At 33.6% G+C, this 18612-nt stretch overlaps 2 protein-coding genes across 5 annotated transcripts; both read right to left on the bottom strand.

The window, feature by feature from the left end:
* Positions 1 to 1774: 1774 nt before the first annotated feature.
* Positions 1775 to 11078, bottom strand: LOC105342783 (ras-like GTP-binding protein RHO). 3 transcript variants are annotated; one of them, XM_034448924.2, is made up of 3 exons: positions 10705 to 10846; positions 9257 to 9425; positions 1775 to 2690 (listed from the first exon to the last, which is right to left on the bottom strand). In XM_034448924.2, the coding sequence occupies exons 2-3, from the start codon at positions 9410 to 9412 to the stop codon at positions 2268 to 2270; spliced, it is 579 nt and encodes a 192-aa protein (XP_034304815.1). In that variant the 5' UTR covers positions 9413 to 9425; positions 10705 to 10846; the 3' UTR covers positions 1775 to 2267. The 3 variants fall into 3 exon arrangements, with proteins under 3 accessions (XP_034304815.1, XP_011448138.1, XP_011448137.1); XM_011449836.4 differs by lacking the exons at positions 1775 to 2690; positions 10705 to 10846 and adding exons at positions 5354 to 5951; positions 10958 to 11078; XM_011449835.4 differs by lacking the exon at positions 1775 to 2690 and adding an exon at positions 5354 to 5951.
* Positions 11079 to 14710: 3632 nt separating this feature from the next.
* LOC105342781 (ras-like GTP-binding protein RHO) lies at positions 14711 to 18369 on the bottom strand. Of its 2 annotated transcripts, XM_066082802.1 has the most exons (4): positions 18238 to 18336; positions 17746 to 17794; positions 17446 to 17599; positions 14711 to 15268 (listed from the first exon to the last, which is right to left on the bottom strand). In XM_066082802.1, exons 3-4 carry the CDS (start codon positions 17584 to 17586, stop codon positions 14861 to 14863), a joined length of 549 nt encoding a protein of 182 aa, XP_065938874.1. In that variant the 5' UTR covers positions 17587 to 17599; positions 17746 to 17794; positions 18238 to 18336; the 3' UTR covers positions 14711 to 14860. The 2 variants fall into 2 exon arrangements, with proteins under 2 accessions (XP_065938874.1, XP_011448136.3); XM_011449834.4 differs by lacking the exon at positions 17746 to 17794 and having other exon boundaries at positions 18238 to 18369.
* Positions 18370 to 18612: the final 243 nt, after the last annotated feature.

The raw sequence follows: 18612 nt of genomic DNA, 5'->3' as shown, positions 1-18612 counted from the left end.
TATTTGATGATATATTTTTTTAATTCAATTGATTTAAAGAAAAACCAACAAAATGACAATAACCCCTCCCTTTGCAGTGAATAGAAATACCGGTAGCCAAGCAATGCTCTTCTGTTGATAAATCTTTCAATATCTTTCTAATAAGAGTCTTGACAGATGCAATTAGTTGTTTCAAATTTTCCTCACTTTCTCCTATGGCACAATGGAACTCCATATCAGAAAATTGATCCCATAGGACTATGATTTTCTTTGATGAACTTGTTAAATTTAATAAACTCCCAAAACATTACCATAATTACCATACTATGTAAAAATATGTAAAAAAAAAAAGAAAATTTAATATTACAAAAAATTTTAAAATTGCCAAAACACTACAATCATATCAGAAATTTTGAATTTTATTTAAATTAATGCCCAATAGGGTCACTTCATCAATTTACTTGACAAATCAATTTAAACAACCTCTAAAAATAGTTTAACTTCTTTATTAATAATTATATTATTTATTTCCTTATAATGATAGACCTTTTGGTTTACATGAAACAGTTTTAAAATAGCCCCAAAACCATCACCCATTTTACAGATTATCAATTTCCCCTAAACACATGCTCCATCTGAACCATGGCTCAGATAATGGCTCCCTTGGGACAAATGAATTCAGCCACACTTGTCTTTGATGTTCTTATTAGCTCCTAAGAATTTATCATTGACAAACAAAAACTTTGCATTGTCAGTTGATAGAATACTTATAAAAAATAATTTTTTTTTATTAATTAAGACATAAAGACAAAAAACTCCATCTGGATGTATTTATATAAATATATTTTATAGTCTTTTCTATTAATTAATTAATAAAATCTGTAAGGATTACCTCCCTTACTTTTCAACATTAGTGTACAATATATAGAATAAGGAAAATGAAAACTGTCATAAAATCATTAAATCTTGTCTGATCTTAAAAAAAATTGCAGGTGCACATCTTCAGATGGTGTTCAACATATGTACCAATTTTCAAACTGTTCCATGCAGTAATAAAAAATTCTATAGGGGGGACAAAGTTGCGTCTACAGACAGACGGACGGACAGACAGACGGACAGGGTGAAACCAATATACCCCCCTAAACTTCGTTTGCGGGGGTATAAAAATACAGCCTTTGTTGCTTCTTGCCTACCGTTTCATAATCGGCTTCATTGTGACCGGGCTCTACAACCGGGGATCATGATTTGAACGTACTTGAATATACGCTACCTGAGGATGCTTCCACACAGATTACACCTTTTCGACCAAATGGTTTGGAGAACATTTTTTAAACATTTCTTTTTATATATTCCTGAGTAAAAAATTCGAACACCCCTCCCCACCCTACCTTCCGAAGTCTTTAACTTGAATCTACACTCTACTGAAGATGCTTGCACACAAATCTGGATTCATATGATATTACTCGCATAATATTTCAGAATATCTTTCAAGAGAACTAAACAATCTGAAAATTGCTCTTCACAATATACGAATAACTATTCCACAGCAGGTGCGTGCACATAACGTACTGCCAAAATAATTTTCTAGCGAGTTATGTACTTTTTCCTCTCCATCTGATTAAAATCAGAGCGACATTTCATTAAAAATCAGATCGGTATTTTTCTGCAATGTCGCCACCTTCACATCCCTCATGATACACCAAATTTAAATATAAAATAAATACTGCAGCTCTGTTCATCAATATGAGCAGGTACCTCGTGTTTAATCCCATGTGAACAAAAAAAAAAACCCACATCAGTTTATCTTTGGTTCCATTTATTAGACAAGCTACGCAATAATTAAACAATGAAAGATTACGAACTTAAATAAGAGTACATGAATAAAAAGTTGTTGTCATTCTCCCTCTGAACAATAGAATTACGACTATCAGAAAACTTAAAACAATTTAGAAAGGTTAAATTCACTCCGTCCGCCGGATGTCGTAAAAAATTATTAATAAAAAATGCACGCGGAGCGGTATCCATGGAAACATTACGTCATGACACAAATGTACACGTCACACAGTCAGAATGTCAAGGCTTGTTACACAGCATCTTTACAAATGATAAACACTAAGTAATGATTACACGTTATGATAACTTTGTTCAGAATCAGGAATGGCGTTTTTGTTTATATTTACTCCTCTACAGTCGGGAGCTCAGATTCCGCTTTTCCATTCCTTTTTTACAAAATAAATGTCAGTTTTAAGAAACAAGAGATGGACCCTCCCTGACATGCGCAGTAAAAGTTATAGGGTGACGCATATTCCCTTCTTCTTTTTCTTGGTTTGAAGCGCTGCTCTGGTAGCGTTCTCGAATACCTCGCGAACACCCTCCTTTGTTTTAGCCGAACACTCCAAGTACCCATATGCGTTGATCTTCTCGGCCATGGCACGCCCGTCTTCCGGTCGTACAGGCTCCTGTTTCATCTTCATCAACTCTCGCTTCGTACTCTCGTCATTTCTTAGATCCTTTTTGTTGCCTACGAGGATAATTGGGACACTGGGACAGAAGTGTTTGACTTCGGGCGTCCATTTTTCTGGGATGTTTTCTAAACTGTCGGGGCTATCTATAGAGAAGCACATAAGTATGACGTCTGTGTCGGGGTAGGAGAGTGGGCGGAGTCTGTCGTAGTCTTCCTGTCCCGCTGTATCCCATAATGCCAACTCAACCTGAAAAAAATTCAGAGATACATAACTCACTAGAACTTACGATAGGATTCAAGTTTCATGTAGACAGTTCTACTTACGTATGCAAAAACCGGATTATTCACTCAAAACGCTGAATAGTCCTTAACTTTTCTTAAATCCTTTTTAAAATATATGGCACACAGAAGGAACAAATATAATTGTCTAACTTTGATTTGGTTCCATTCATCGGATATTACATGTAGATACAAAGGTTTTTTTTTTAATCAGGGAGGGTTGTTTGCTTATAAACTTATAATAATGGTGGACCCCCTAGGAAAAATATTTGGGGAGGCGCATGAATAGGTGGTGTCAAATCCTGTTTTCCACAAATGTGAATCAGGAAAACGACAATGACACCATTTTGTAAAGGTGGTCTTGGAGGGGACCTTAAATACTAGTAATCCAGAAATAATTATGACAGGTAGATCATGTTTTTCAACCTAGACTAGAAGTGTTCATTACTTTCTATAGAAATGTTCAACATACGTATAATAAAACCATGTTATAGGGACCGAGACACGATTGAGATGAACATTTTATTTTTTATGTTGAAATTGTTTACTGTCAGTGTGCATTTTGAATGATTGACAACAATTTAAATGTTAGAAAACAAGTTATAACACAGAAGTAAGAAATCATTCTTATGTAAGCAGAGCTGGAGTCTTATATTTGTTTACAGATACGTTTAATGCTAAGTACAGATATTACTTTGACAAAATGACTCATGCCAAACAAGATTAACTGTTTCAATGTGTTCATAAATATTATCAACAACAAAAAAGCAACTATTGATCAAAAATTACACCAATATCACACATATGTAAGAAATAACACGGCTCGAGCTTTGCTTACAAAACAAAGAAGACCAAACTCTGTATATTGATTGTAGCTTAATATTTCACTTTAAAACTTTGACGAATCAATATTATAAGAATATCTATTTTTGGTATTCCAAATGCTTTAAATGGGGAGGAAAAGTGAAAATGCTGAGCTCAAATCACGTCAAAGTCCCTTCAAGTGGGATGGGTGGTCAACGTTTACGTTAAATACTTAAATAATTGTGTAATCTTTAGCTGTAAACTATTCGTTAGTAAGGGAAATTTGATACATTTTGGAATATTTTCTTACTCTTCTTCTCAAAGAGATTAATTTAGTCTGAAAATGGCCACGACCATCCAACTCTCTTAAATAAAAGTGATGAAAACAAAATCAGAACATTTGTAATAGAGGAAAAACGTGGTTATGCATGTTTGGTGTTTCCGAGACTTAAATTTATCACTTTGTGTCCAATGCTATAGTTTAATATGTTAAAGAACATATTTTAAATGTGTTTTAGTATATGTTGAACATAGGTTGCAATATTATACATTAAGCATGATAATTAGACTTTTTTTCAGTCTAAAATAGGGGGGAGGCAAAACCCCCTATTGTTGGCATTGTTTAATGAGCAGGTCTAAATAAGCACATGTGAAATACTAGTATCCGTCATCAATTTGCCAGGTTTTTGCATAAAAAGATAATTTAATCTCAGAATAATAATATCCATGTAACAAAATACTCTGGACACATTTTTAATATTGTGTCTCAATATTGTTGTCAAGTACAAGCAATATTTGAAGGACATATTAAATAAATAACACTCCAAAAAAGGCATTTCTGTGTTTTTATTATGACAAGATATGAAGAGGTCTAATCACAGTATCTATACAATGAAGCCGTTTGTTGTTATAGAATAAAATTATAATATAAACAATACCTAGTGCTCTACATAATACAGCTCATACACAGTTAGCTCCCTTTTCTCGCATTAAAAATAGAAGTCTCTCTAACCCTTGTTAATCCCATCCCTTAAAAATTTGACTCGAACATATTTATACAAGGAACTTATTATGCTATGAAAATTCCCAAAATGTTGTTTCTTAAATTATGTTGAATCTACCAGGTATCCATCGGCACAATCTACTCCTTATAAATAACATATGGTAAGCAGGACAGACAAATCTGACAAGACATAAGAAATCAACAAGTACTTAAAGTTGTTAGAGATTTGTGAGTCTTAGCAAACTCTGAGTCCTATAAGCATCTTATCAGCTCCTCAGACAAGCCATTATTAGTGACAGTGGTCACATCATTAATTTGTGTACTGGGATTATCTTTCAAACAACACAATTCCAACGCAGAAACAATAAAGATTACATGGCCCCCGTTATAATAGAAACAATTGTTAAATCTTGGAATGACAAGTTCCTGGAATGTTTACGATAACCATTCAGTAAATCCTCCAAAACTACAGGGGCCACTAGTTCTCCTTGGGCAGTTGAACTCACATGAAGCTTATGCTTAGCGCTCCCATACTTAAGTATAATGTCTTTGAAAGTTGAAACAAGTTATGGACTTGAAGAAAGAAATCAAGGTATCCATTTGATATATGTACAGAATTAGTTTAGGTACCAGAAACGCTTCCTTTAATCTTCTTAAAAGGAAAAATGGGCATGTCGTACTGTCTACCTCACGTAAAGAACAAAAAACCCAAAATCTCCGAGAACCTTACGAATATCATTATACTTAAATCACATTAAAATAACTATAAAATTTTAAAAGAATTGGTGAAGCATTATTTTCAACGCTCTTTCTATCTCATTCTCTCTCTTTTTCTCTTCTTCCATTCAAACATTTTGCTTGACTCCATTTCTCAAATACGGATAGTACAGTAAGAAAGTGTTTTGTTTTTTTAATATATAATATTCAGGTCTTCAGTAACTCTATTGTCTTTCGTCAAGAATAACAGAGAAAGTCCTTATAAGACCAGCACCAGATGTCTTAAAGCAGCAGACATTTCCCCTTCTTCTTCTTCTTTACTTGAAGAGCTGCCCTAGTGGCTGTTTCAAACACCTCCCTCACTCCCTCCTTTGTTTTAGCGGAGCATTCGAGGTAGGCGAAAGCGTGGATTTGTTCGGCCATCGCCTGGCCCTCTTGCGATTTGACTGGTTCTTGTTTGCTTTTTTTGAGCTCTTTTTGTGTGTTGGGGTCGTTTCTGGTATCTTTCTTGTTGCCAACCAGAATAATGGGGACATTTGGACAGAAGTGTTTGACTTCCGGCGTCCATTTTTCTGGGATGTTTTCTAAACTGTCGGGGCTATCTATAGAGAAGCACATAAGTATGACGTCTGTGTCGGGGTAGGAAAGTGGGCGGAGTCTGTCGTAGTCTTCCTGTCCCGCTGTATCCCATAATGCCAACTCAACCTACAAGTCAAAATGTCAAAAAATTATTCACATATTCCCCATTTTCATTTCATATGGGCTGATTTTTAATCTTTTTGAATTTCTGCATTTTATGTAAATAGTAGTTTTGTGAACACTTCTACAAACAAACTATCTGTCTGTCACTATAAATTATGACAAATCTTTTAGCCGGTTGTTTTTACCACACACAGATTAAGAAATAAAGGATGTTAGTCAAGGATATATAAATTTAAGCATAAAAATCATAAAAATTCAAATAAATTAACAATTTCAAAGACAAACTATTTTTATTGAAGTTTGAATAAGAGCGCCAACTTTTGAACTGGTTAATAAAAAAAACACTTTTCAGAAACAAAACTGAAGACTTTTTCCAAATCAAAGCAATTTTCTCAAATATTTTAAAGATCAAATCATACAAATATGTTGTTTGTATCAAGTGTTCTGCTACAAATATCTAGTGCAAATATTTCATCCAAAAGCTGTCCCACAGAATATATATATTAACACATACAGGCAATAATAACTGTACAACATAGGAACATGGAAATAATGTGGAACTAAGCAACATACAAATTTTACATGGCATGCACCTATCATTACTTGCACAACCAAGCATACAGGGTAACTCTAAGGCTGACCTATTGGGTCCGAGGTCAAATTCCTAGTTCAATAGGTCACGACCCTGGGTTTTGAAGGTCAAGTTTTGTTCAATGCAGGAATTCACAACATTAAGACAAATGGAAGAAAGCAGAGACACATGCTTCCGCAGACCCCAGAAAATGCGTTAATACCCTAAAGCTACTTAACTAAAATACAGAGTGGAAAACTCAACAAGTTAGAGTGTCAGAAATTAAAAAAAAACTTCTCCATTTAACATTTTATACTCGTCTTGTATCTGAATGTGTGAATTTTATGAAGTAGTTACAATCTGTTTTATCATCTGGAAATTTTTCCTTGTGATTCTCCATCTAGACATGTCAATGCGAGATATCTGAATATTTTCCTTCTGATAACTGATATCACTTCACCCAAAATGAACAATGTACAGTATATATCAGTAAATCATGTACATGTGTGTACCCCCTGTGCATCAAAATCTCAACTTGTTTTAAGAAAATATTTATTCACCATGATTTTCTGTCTTAAAAAAAATCATTTCAATGTAACTATTATAAATTACTGGTACTTCCAACTAAGCTTTGTATTGAACACATAAAAATGATACTATACGATGAATGAAAAGGCAATATCCCATTACTATATATAGTATCAGATACTGATGTTGTTTAACGGTTCTTTCAAAGCTTAATAAAAACATGAAAATCTGCTTATAAAAAAAGCAATCACTTATGTGCGAAAATTTCAAATTACATGTACTATGGGAAAACAAATTGTTGATGGCCTGACCTTAAAAATCTCTATTAATAAAAATGTGTGAACATCTTGTTAATCTGCAACTAAACTCAAAACAAATGTACCTAGAGACAAACACAGAGAGTAGTCATTATCCTATAATTGATAGTTTACATAACCTGACTGTTTATATTTAAAACAGATATCTGGGGTCAGTCCTTTTAACAAACTGTTTGATAAGTAACAGTGGTGGGAAACTGAGCATCATTTAACAATTTGTATTGGGAAAACAGTTTATATCACTTGCTTTGTCATTGTTAATTCATAAAGTGTACTTATCCTCATATTTCACCAAGCATTATCTTTATTATAGTTAACATGGTTACACATGTTAATCTTATCCTAAATGACTGCATCACAAGTTATTTGCTTTTAAATTTATAACAATCTCTCTCTCCCCCCCTCCCCCCTCTTTCGTCTATCTTTTCAAATTTTCCTATAAATCAGACGAACAGTCACCTTTTTTCATGTCATAAACATATGGAGATATGTTTACAATATACATTGTTAGTATCTGTGTTAATGTTTTCCCCCCTGTGTAGGCTTTCTCCCCACACACGGAACACTTCCTTGATATGCACACTCCACAATGTATGGTGTAACATGGTGCCACATATCCCTAGCATTTGCCTGAATTCTACAAGCATGCACTTCTTCCCTTCATGCAGTTCTATAAACACATAATGAGTGCTCCCTCCTAAAAATTCCACACTACTAATGAATGCTCCCTCTGAATGCAACTTAAGCTTTCCTTTTTTCTTCTCTTTTTTCCAGTTGTAGATTCTACCTTGTTTTGCTTATTTATTTTTATTGTGTATATTACTCAATTTACAGTTACATTGTCATTTGAACAGTTACTTCCTTATTCTGTGTGCTTAACAATCAAGTGGCTGACCGAGTAAGCTAATATTAAAGATAAGTAAGGACCCGCCCAGACTTTCTCTCTATTAATGTTTTCTTGGTCTGATGTGATTATTATGTTCATGTAACTTGGTCTATGCTTCAATTTGTTTAACTCCTTCTTCAAAATAATGTGACAGTCAGTCAATGACTTAAAAGTTATTCTGCATATGATTAAATGTTAAAAAAAATGTTGATATGCCTAGCATCAAAGAAATGTAAGAAAACTTACATAAGTTTTGTTATTTGTGAATAACGAGAAAAAAAGTCTATGGGAATGTGTAAAATATAACTTTTGAAATGTTAGCAAATGAAATACAAAAAGAAACCAAATGTTACAAAGCATGCTGACTGTTACAAAAGAAAACTGACGAGTCCAACTTGATTACTGGTTACTGGGGCAAAAAACTGTACGATCCTCAAGAACGGTGAGGAATATTAGACGAGAATACAAAGAGCATGCTGAATAACTACAAAAAACTAAGCAAATAGTTAAAGAAGGCGTAAGGCAACATAAGGTTCCCAGAGTTAGAGGGGAAAATGTGAAGCTGAGTTAATAGTGCACAGATCTCCCTCCGGAAAATAAACAACAAATCTACAGACCATGCCGAGAAATAGAGACTCACCCTAGATCGCCACCTGTCTTCTAAAAAACCAAACCGCGCACCGAACCCAGACACTGGGGGGATGAATAGGACGTCAACAGAAACAGTACAGAGTCGACCCAGAGATTTATCTTATTTAAGTTCACGACAAAATCAATATAAAGACGTAAACAAAAGTCACCGAGAGTTTTCCCAGTCCTTGAGAGACAAGAGTAAAAAATTCTCTGGTGGCAAAACACAATTTATTGCAACATATTGCTCAGGTTATTGCAGTTCAACCCGATCAACACGCCTAGGAGATCCCTGCCTCAAAATTCTTGGATTCTTCAATGCTGGGTGTCTGAGGAAGCTGTGTGACAAAAAAAAAAATTACCCATAATCCCTTACCTGCTTTCCATCGACCTCAATGTCGGCCACATAGTTTTCAAAGACAGTTGGGACATAGACTTCTGGGAACTGGTCTTTGCTGAAGACGATGAGGAGACAGGTTTTACCACAAGCACCATCTCCTACGATTACCAACTTCTTTCTAATGGCTGCCATTTTTCAGCAGATTCTGAAAAGATTATTTTAAAATTTAGATATTCAATTTTGTGAGATTTTGTATCAGGTACCTACCGATTGGTTCAACATTTAGCAATGTATGTACATAAAGATTGAATATATCATATAGTTATAAAAACAATGTTAGAAGCCTTCATATATTCATTCATTTCATCATATTCATTTGAGTCAAAATACATCCATGAAAAAACAAAAACTGTAACACATATGCATCTTAGCATTACAGTACAGAATTCAATTCTTGGAACAAGAAACTGGAAGACTAGAAATTCAATACCAGTTTAGATTTGAATTCTTTTCTTCATTCCTCAATGATGTATTTCACTACAAACACTATATCTTTCTTTGAGATAATTTTTTTTACTTCTTGTATACCCTATCAACATAAGCTTGTCCGTCCACCTTGTTCACTTTCTAAAACACTCCTGCCAATATTCTTGTGAGCACTGGTTCGAGGTGAGCCATAAATGACGGACTAGGCTGTAATTTCATACCTCAATCATTGAATTGTGTTTGGTGATTTTCAGAATGTTGAACTATATCTCTTTTCAAAAGTTTACTGTGCATCCTACAGCGTCAACATATGATGTTGCTACATCAAGTACTGTACATGCTGTAAAACCAATTGAACGCATCACCTCTATAGTCAATCCGCTGAGACCTAACGTTCAATCCTATAACATTACATGCCTCTATCTGTGTTATTAAAACGAAAAACAAAGGAAAAGTGAAGAAGTTGGTGCCAAACTTGGAAGGTCAAACTTGATTGTAACAGGAAGTGCCCATCCAAACAAAATACTGTATATATTGTTTTTAATCAAATTATTACCACTTCTGGATTGTTCCTGATGTTTACAGTGTATTTCGTGGAATATTAGCTTTCTAGAAGCTTGTCTGTGCAGATTTTGTAAATATCTCCATGCTCTAGACAAGTTCAACTACTTTGCATATCAGGCCTATCAACTTGATCAATGGCGGACAACCTCGCCATTTATTTTCAACAAACATGAAATATGAATGACTTTAAGCACAATACGTCTAACTTATGTCGCATTCTTTTAGCCGTTATACTATTGCAATACATCAGACCTCTATTTCATACATAGAACAAAGCAATCGCACTTGAAATTCGGTTTGTATTTAAAAATCGGCAGTGAATTCCATATACGGATACAAGCCATTTTATCCAGCTCAACACCTCTTACAAAAGAATATACAGTTACATATTCAGATCATTTCATCTTAAGTTCATTAATTGTCTACATCCTTACCTTATTTACAAAAATACCTATATGTTATTCTACAGTCAGTTCTACCATTCGAAGCACTGAGTCATTAAACATTCGACCACACCTCAATTGCTTCCTAGAGGGGGATCCGACTAATGAAGAATCATGGGAAAATTTCAGTGCGATCGGTAAAATCCGATCATTTCCGCTGGTGCAACGAGCGTTCACAATAACAAATTGGGCCAAAACTAAATGATACAAACTTGCATATTTAGTATAAAACTATCAAAATTACCTGAGAATTCTCCTGGTTCAAAATTAAAGCAAATAGAACGAAAAACAATTTATATTACGAGTTCATGCAATCGCTGTAAATAGACGGTGTATCACTCGCTGATTGGTCAACTATTTAAAGCATTTTTCAACGCTGTCTAAAATTAGATGCCCAAAAGGGAGGATCATAAAGAGAGTTTGGGGAGCGTATCGAAATAAATAAACAAGCGAATGAACAAACAAAATGGAGAAATGGATTAATATACTAATCGAACAGTTAGGCCTATACACGTATCAATGAGATAAAAAATCATCAGAGGCCTGATGCAAAATGGTAGTTGATCGAATAAAAGTTGTTCCTTTCCTTTATTGCATAGCATAAATGTAATAAGCATTATTCAACAGCAGAAATATTCTTAAAAATAAAAAAAAAAGTAAAAAAAAAATCAAAGTAATCAGTTGTAGGGTTAATTAAAACCGAGGCATATCGTAGATTTAACGCGATGCAATATTTCTGAGTGTAAAATATATATATATTTGGTGAATTTCAACTAAAGCAGTTTGATAAATCAAATATGTTGACAAATTAAATTTAAAGCCATTCATATTGCACCTTGCCCCCCCCCCCCCCCCTCCATCCCCTCCATATTTACCCACAACAAAAAATCTGCTCATGCATTTGCCTGTCCTTATTTTGACAGTGTATATATTTTTTTGTAGCCTATTCATATCAAATAAAAATGTCGTAAATGATGCTAAACCGTGCGTACTGTAAGTTGGTCTTTGTTTTCAAATAATTTAAATTACTGTGGCATGCGCCAAGGACCATTTCTCGCCAGTGCATTGTTACGTCATTTTCGTATAGAATTTTTATGTGTTGATAAAATTACTTAACAATTTAATGCGCCGGCGAGAATTAAATGGTCATTGGCGAGAATTGGTCGTAAATATGCCGGTAGATTTTTGTATCATTGTATATTGTTTACCCTTGATGTGGATATTCTACGTAAAGTTAAGATCTATGTTGAACTGCAAACTCTTATGAAGCATATAATCATGGATTTGTTTTTTAATTTTTCCTTGTTTTGTTTCCAAAATATTGGAATCACTGCATCAGTTGTATTGCAATACTTTGACAAAGATTCTTCCCCATTCGTTGGAATTCATTAGCTTGAAAAGCATGTATAACACGTACTTATGCTTGAATAACTATTGTACATAACCATTTTATCATAACTTTCTATATGTTATAAATAAATTATAAATAAATTTCACATATATTCATTGTAGATTTCGCTAGCTTACGTAAACCGTATCGTCACCCTTTCTGTTCGTTTCTTTGTCTGTCCGTCTGTTATAAAACGCACAATTTTTCTTCTTTTCCTTAGAAATCGTGTCATATATCTTGTGCGCATTCTTGGGTAAACGGAAATCTAAATTGTTATGTATAAACAGTCCTTATTGAAGAGTAGATTACAGCTGTGAAAATAATGTTATTGTCCTCTACAAAAATTTAGATTATTGGGAATCAAAATTTTGTACATGACATAAAAACTGTGTAGATTCAATCCAAACTGTAACGCTTGCAATTGATCAAAAAAATTGTCTCAAAAAATTAAGGTCGCAAAGGTAAACATAGGAATATTTTTTATTAATTTCTTTCAAAAATTGATTCCACAACAAATAAAGGGGCTTTAAAACCATCCTTAACTGGCAGTACTAGCTGCATTAAAGAGATGCGGACTCACGTGCACACAAATGAGGAATGTACTACCAGTATATATGCAAGAAATCTGGCTGTCGATTCTAGATTCCGGACCCCCTACCCTGTAAAATTGAAATTTCTCTAAATTACATTATAAAAATAACAAAAATATGCCTCGGACCACCCCTGGTAAACTGAAATAGCCGTCGGACCCCCCCCCCCCCGGAAAATGTTTCTGGATTCGCGCATGTTTATGTATATATAGCATAGATTTGAAATTGTTCGAACTGTGACTCCAGAACTTAAAGTTGAATTTTGGTGTCTAAAATACGACTGGCAGAAAGTTTTCATCAGGTCACAACAAAACTGTATTTTAATACAAATGCCAGATACCAAAATATCTTTGACTGTAATAGAACCATTAACATAATGAAACCAACGCTTAGGGACGTTTTGAATTCGTTTAGACTTTTAAAATAAAATTTATTGTTTTTAAAGATTTTATTAATATTTGTTCTAATTGACATAATTTCAAAACATTTTTAAGATTAATGTACATATTATATTTTGACAAAAGAAGATGGGTGGATAAGGCGTGTAAAATGCCCATACGCGGTCGGACAGGCTACTGAAAAATGAAAGTATCAATAAATATGATGGTTTTTTTTTAATCATTTAAAACAATATATATTTAACGAATCATTGATTTGTAACCTATAGGCATGTTCAATACTTGGAATATGGTGACTCAAACAGGCGTATACGTATCAAAACCTGCAAATATTGTCATTTTTTAGAACCTCAAGGCATTTTCTTTTATAGAGCGGGTCTGTGCGCCATATTTTTCTAATAGTCTAATTAAGGTCTATTGGAAAACAAACCGATTTCAATCAACAGAAACGTGGAGAGATGACCCACTATACATTAAAAATATCATTTTGTATCCCAACAACTGAACGTATTGAAAAAAATAATACAAGTCCGGTAGTTCGTGACCTTAGTCACACATAATATTTAAAAGCCCACTTTGTTGTGTCAGAAATAACTCAGTGGTTAGAGTACCTGGCATAAGCTAATCTTATATATCTAGGGTTTTTATGTTATGGGTTCTATACCACCAAAATTTCCGACAACATTTTTTTTCTTATTTTTTGTTAAATATATTAAAAACTGACTATAGTTATAAATTTTGCTTTCGAAAGTTGTATTATAATTTGTTTTGCCTCGGACTAGAATGTCGCGACGTCATTGGACGAAACGCGTCACGTGGCTGCCTTACAAATTTCTTTAAAAGGCAAGCGTCAAAATTTATAGCGCAACATGGCGGATGTAACGTTATTTGAACTGATTTTCTACACAAACGTTTGTTTACATATCAAACTTTAGGTCCTCGACAAAACAAAACACTTATTAGGTTTGTTACTGACTGTTTAAAGAAATTTGTGGGGTCGGTAAAGTCCATAGAAGGCTCGGCTCCGCCTCGCCTTCTATGGACTTTACCGACCCCACAAATTTCTTTAAACAGTCAGTAACAAACCTAATAAGTAATAATATTTGAATAGATTTTAAAATTGGGGAAAAATAAATTTAAAATTGTATTTCACTACTAAACCGAATGGGCATTTGCACCATCTTATTCCCCCATCTTCCATTGATTATATCTTCATCAAAATGATTTTTTTCTTTCCCAAAATTGTTACTTAACATCGTAACGCAATGGGTTTGAGCGTAAATGAGGCTAGATAGTCAAGAAATTAATTTATAACCATGATATCTCTTTATAATTGTTAATTGTGATTTATTTAGCTATGAATATTATTAAGTAAAGAAAAATCCAAATATCTTATCTTTAAGATTTTGGGTTTTTCCCTTATTTTTATATTATCGAGCTCTTCTTCTAAAGAAGATCAAAACAGTCTGAAAATGGCCACGGCCATTGAACCCTCTTAACAACGAATCTGTAAGACATGCTGGGGCGTTTATAATTTTAACCTTTGCAAAACTTTTATAACACATCTTTTGGTCAAATATTGTAAAATTTGAAAATTAATAACAGTAAACGTATTTTAATTAAAATAATCCTTTTATTTGCATGAATATTGACAGGTGTCCCATTTCACCTCAAGTTTCTTTTTAGACAAGCACAAATCTCATATCAGATTTTCAACAATTAAGACAAATTTATTTGGCACAAAAAGACAATATCCTTTCTTAACATTGTCACTGCAATAGACACTCATTCTTCGTCGTATTCTTGCCTCGTAGAGCCGCCCGACTGGCTGTTTCAAACAGTCCTCTTACTCCCTCCTTCGTTTTAGCCGAACACTCAGTGTAGGCGAGAGCATTGATTTTTTCGGCCATCGCCTTTCCATCTTCTAACTTGACTGGTTCTTGTTCTTTTTGTGAGCGTTCGACATTTCTGGTGTCTTTTTTGTTTCCAATTAAAATCATGGGGGTATTTGGACAGTAGAGTTTAACTTCCGGTACCCATTTTTCTGAGATATTTGCTAAACTCTCAGTGTTGTCTATGGAGTAACAGAGAAGAATGACGTCTGCGTTGGGGTACGAGAGAAGGCGAAGTCTGTCGTATTCTCTTTTCCCTGATGTATCCCATAATGCCAACTCAACCTGTAATTCAAAAGTCAAACCTGTTTCAGAAACTCACATTTGTTTGTACATGTATAATGTAGTTTGTTTAGGTGATATGGATTCAAAACAACAAACACTTTATCGATATGATCCTAGAGTTCGGACCACACTCAGTAAATTCATCTTAAATATATAGAAAATTGAGGGATTTCATTTAATAAAGAAATATACAATATGACATCAATTCAAAAAGAAGGCATTGAAGAGATATTTCTTTCAATTAAAAAAGGAGTTTGAACCTTAAGCTGTATTAACAAATTTAAATTTTAAATAAATTTGTGGAAAGACACTGAGATAAACATTGGAAAACTTTACATGACCATTTCCCTGTTTGCTACATTTCTTCATGATATTTTATCAAATAACATCAATTCCTATGTTTCCTAACATCTGCACACTTGATCATCGGTGATTCCCCTACGACATGTCAAGCACATAAATCGTAATATTTCCCAAGATATAAAATAGTTAACATAAATGCAAAAATACTAAGAAATCGCAACATTTCCTAAGATTTAATATCGCTCACACAACATCCACAAAATACTTCATCTCTTTTGCATCTCTCAGATCTCTTCTTATTTGAAGGGTCGAGATATTAGTATTTAAATATCACTTTAAATATACGTTATTTTAATATATATATATATATATATATATATATATATATATATATATATATATATATATATATATATATATATATATCTTAATACCAAAATATTTTTATCTGATTAAGTATTGTCCCAAAACACAAAAAAATCATAAAATCAATGTATTGTTTAACAAGGTGTTACACCTTTCTTTTATTTATATTGAATTTCGATTTCAGTACAAGCGTACAGTGCATGGACCCATCCTGCTGTATTTGGCGATTTTAAGCCCAGTCCTGGCTAATCAATGCTTCCCCCAGTTGCAACATTTGTTACGGTTCTTTCTGTATCTAAAAGTTATTTTCTGTGTGAGTTATTTATTTTGCGGAATCTTACTGTGTTACATTTACTTCCTTAATCTGTGTGCTATAAGCAACGGGTGGCTAATCGGATGATCTTGAAAAAATGAGACTTCCTTAGGAGGAAGACATGATATGCAGTGAATCATCCCCGGTAAGTTACTAACCAACCTTAAAGAGGCTTACAAACACATTTGAGTTTGTTTGGATTCTTAAATATCTAAGTTTATACATTGCATTGACGTGTAAAAATTAAGATTTGTTTCTTAGATAAATTGTCTATGTTACCGTCGTAGGGGACCAATGTTCATGGCTTTTGTGGGTAACCCATGCCTACAAATTTACATATCTACGAACCTAAACACAATCATTTGTTTCATATTTATTAAAATTATCCCCATTTTAAACTGCCAACAAAATTTCGTTCCCACGAACAGGGACAAGTTTGACCACTCACGAACATTGACCCCAACGAATAAAAATGATTCCACAGTATTATTAGATGAAACGTATCACTCAAAGTTTTCTCTGCCGAAAAAACCTTACTATGAAGATTATAACTTAAAACACGCAGGAATTAAAAAAAAATTGATTAATTGTGTAAAGCATTTAATAAAGGGACCAATCAATAAAGGTCGTAAATAATCATCATGAAGACAAAACATAAAACAATTGGTCCATGGTCCATGGTCAAAAAGGGAATTGGAGACTAACATCATTTGAGAGCAATAACGATAAAATTAACTATTGCCGATTCTTTTCGCTTGTCAAGAAAATATCGTATATGTTTGTCCCCCCCCTCCCCCCCCCCCCCCAATTAAAAAACGATGTTACGTGTTTGTAGCATATTTCAATAATAAAAAAAAGTTCAAGACAACAAATATCAAGTTTTGAACTCTTATTAATAAAAAGCCAACCAGTGTAATATATTGCATGAGATGGTTTTGGCTTTAATAGCAAAGGTCACCTACGGAATTCAAAAGCAACATCTAACCAAACAAACCCCAAAATAACAAAGAAATTATTTATAGGCCATATGTTTTACATGTAATAAATCAACATTTGATTCAGACCATTCTTAGTTTAAAGTGTTAAAGTCCGAACCACCTCTCACCTCTCTATATCAATCACAGTTATTAGAACGTCCATTAATTGGCTTCTATGACATTTGTTAAACAGAAAAGACTTTCAAAACAACCATAACCTTTTTCCCCTCGATTTGGACGTTTGTTGTGTAGTTTTCAAATAGCTCCGAGAACTGGTGTCCGCTGAAAACAGTGAGGAGACAGGATTTACCGCAAGCACTATCTCCTACTACCACTAACTTCTTTCTAATGGTTGCCATATCTCAGTAAATTCTGCAAAACAATATCCAAAATCCATTGTAATGTTAAATCACGCAGATATACTAGGTTCAAGTATAAGGAATTTACTAAAAAGTTCAACCGTTTTACTATGTATGAATACGTAAACTGTTTTGCGATCATAAGAAGTTTGTAGTTACCACGACGTTTATTGAAGAAAATTGTTTTAAACAGTGCCACGACAACAAACTACAATAAAAATTGTTTTGATTTAAATACATAATTCTGTTTGCAGATCATATTGGTTATACAAATTATCATATTAATAGAACATCAGCACATATTGGAAATAGGCTTACAAGCTCAAGAATAGATTTACTCCTTGCTTGTCAAGTCTATCAACATGACAAGTGACGGAGAGCCTTGTCATTTTGTCAAATATTAGTAGATATGGATTAGATACATCCATTTACATGGTACGTACAATCATGTATCTTTAAGTTGTTAAACTGTAGCGGTTTATCTAAGCTCCACTCTATAATTAAGTTTTGAGTTTGTACTTAAAATTTATCAGTTGACTATAAACAATGGTATGAGCTTTTTGATCTATTCAACGTCTGTAATAATAATAAATAACAATTTATTCAGATCTTTTTTTTTAATGTGAGTTTATTAATAGTTTTTACTCTTACCTTCTTCTACACAAATGGCTATCGAACGTTAGCCTTTTATCGTCACCAACACTTTAACACGGAAACGAAGCAAGCAAAGCGATCGTATCAACAAGAAGCCAGTATTCGACGGAAGCACGCGTCTATAAGATGCCAAGCAACCCTAGCTAGATTCATATTATCTATCATCAGTTATGAAGAAATTCGAATCAGAATGGGAAAAAACCACAAACTATCATTATGCTTCCATGTGTCAAAATTCAAAAGTATAGTAATTTAAATATAAACTGTGTTTACAATATTTGTTAACATATATAGAAATAATGTATGTTGATGCTGTTGACATAGGGTGAAATTCTAACGAATATTTACGATAAACTGAGCATTTTCCCCAGA

The sequence above is a fragment of the Magallana gigas genome, chromosome 4, assembly GCF_963853765.1.
Source record: "Magallana gigas chromosome 4, xbMagGiga1.1, whole genome shotgun sequence".
Lineage (NCBI taxonomy): Eukaryota > Metazoa > Mollusca > Bivalvia > Ostreida > Ostreidae > Magallana > Magallana gigas.
Note: the sequence above shows the minus strand (reverse complement) of the source record. Positions and strands in the feature narration are given on the sequence as shown.

What these genes read in the sequence shown, in the direction of transcription:
- LOC105342783 (XM_011449836.4), bottom strand. Translation starts at nt 9,412, where the DNA reads ATGGCAGCCATTAGAAAGAAGTTGGTAATCGTAGGAGATGGTGCTTGT. An exon ending in TTGAGGTCGATGGAAAGCAG is followed by an intron (nt 5,952 to 9,256) that starts GTAAGGGATTAT and finishes TTTGACTTGTAG; the next exon opens with GTTGAGTTGGCATTATGGGA.
- LOC105342781 (XM_011449834.4), bottom strand. Translation starts at nt 17,586, where the DNA reads ATGGCAACCATTAGAAAGAAGTTAGTGGTAGTAGGAGATAGTGCTTGC. An exon ending in TCCAAATCGAGGGGAAAAAG is followed by an intron (nt 15,269 to 17,445) that starts GTTATGGTTGTT and finishes TTTGAATTACAG; the next exon opens with GTTGAGTTGGCATTATGGGA.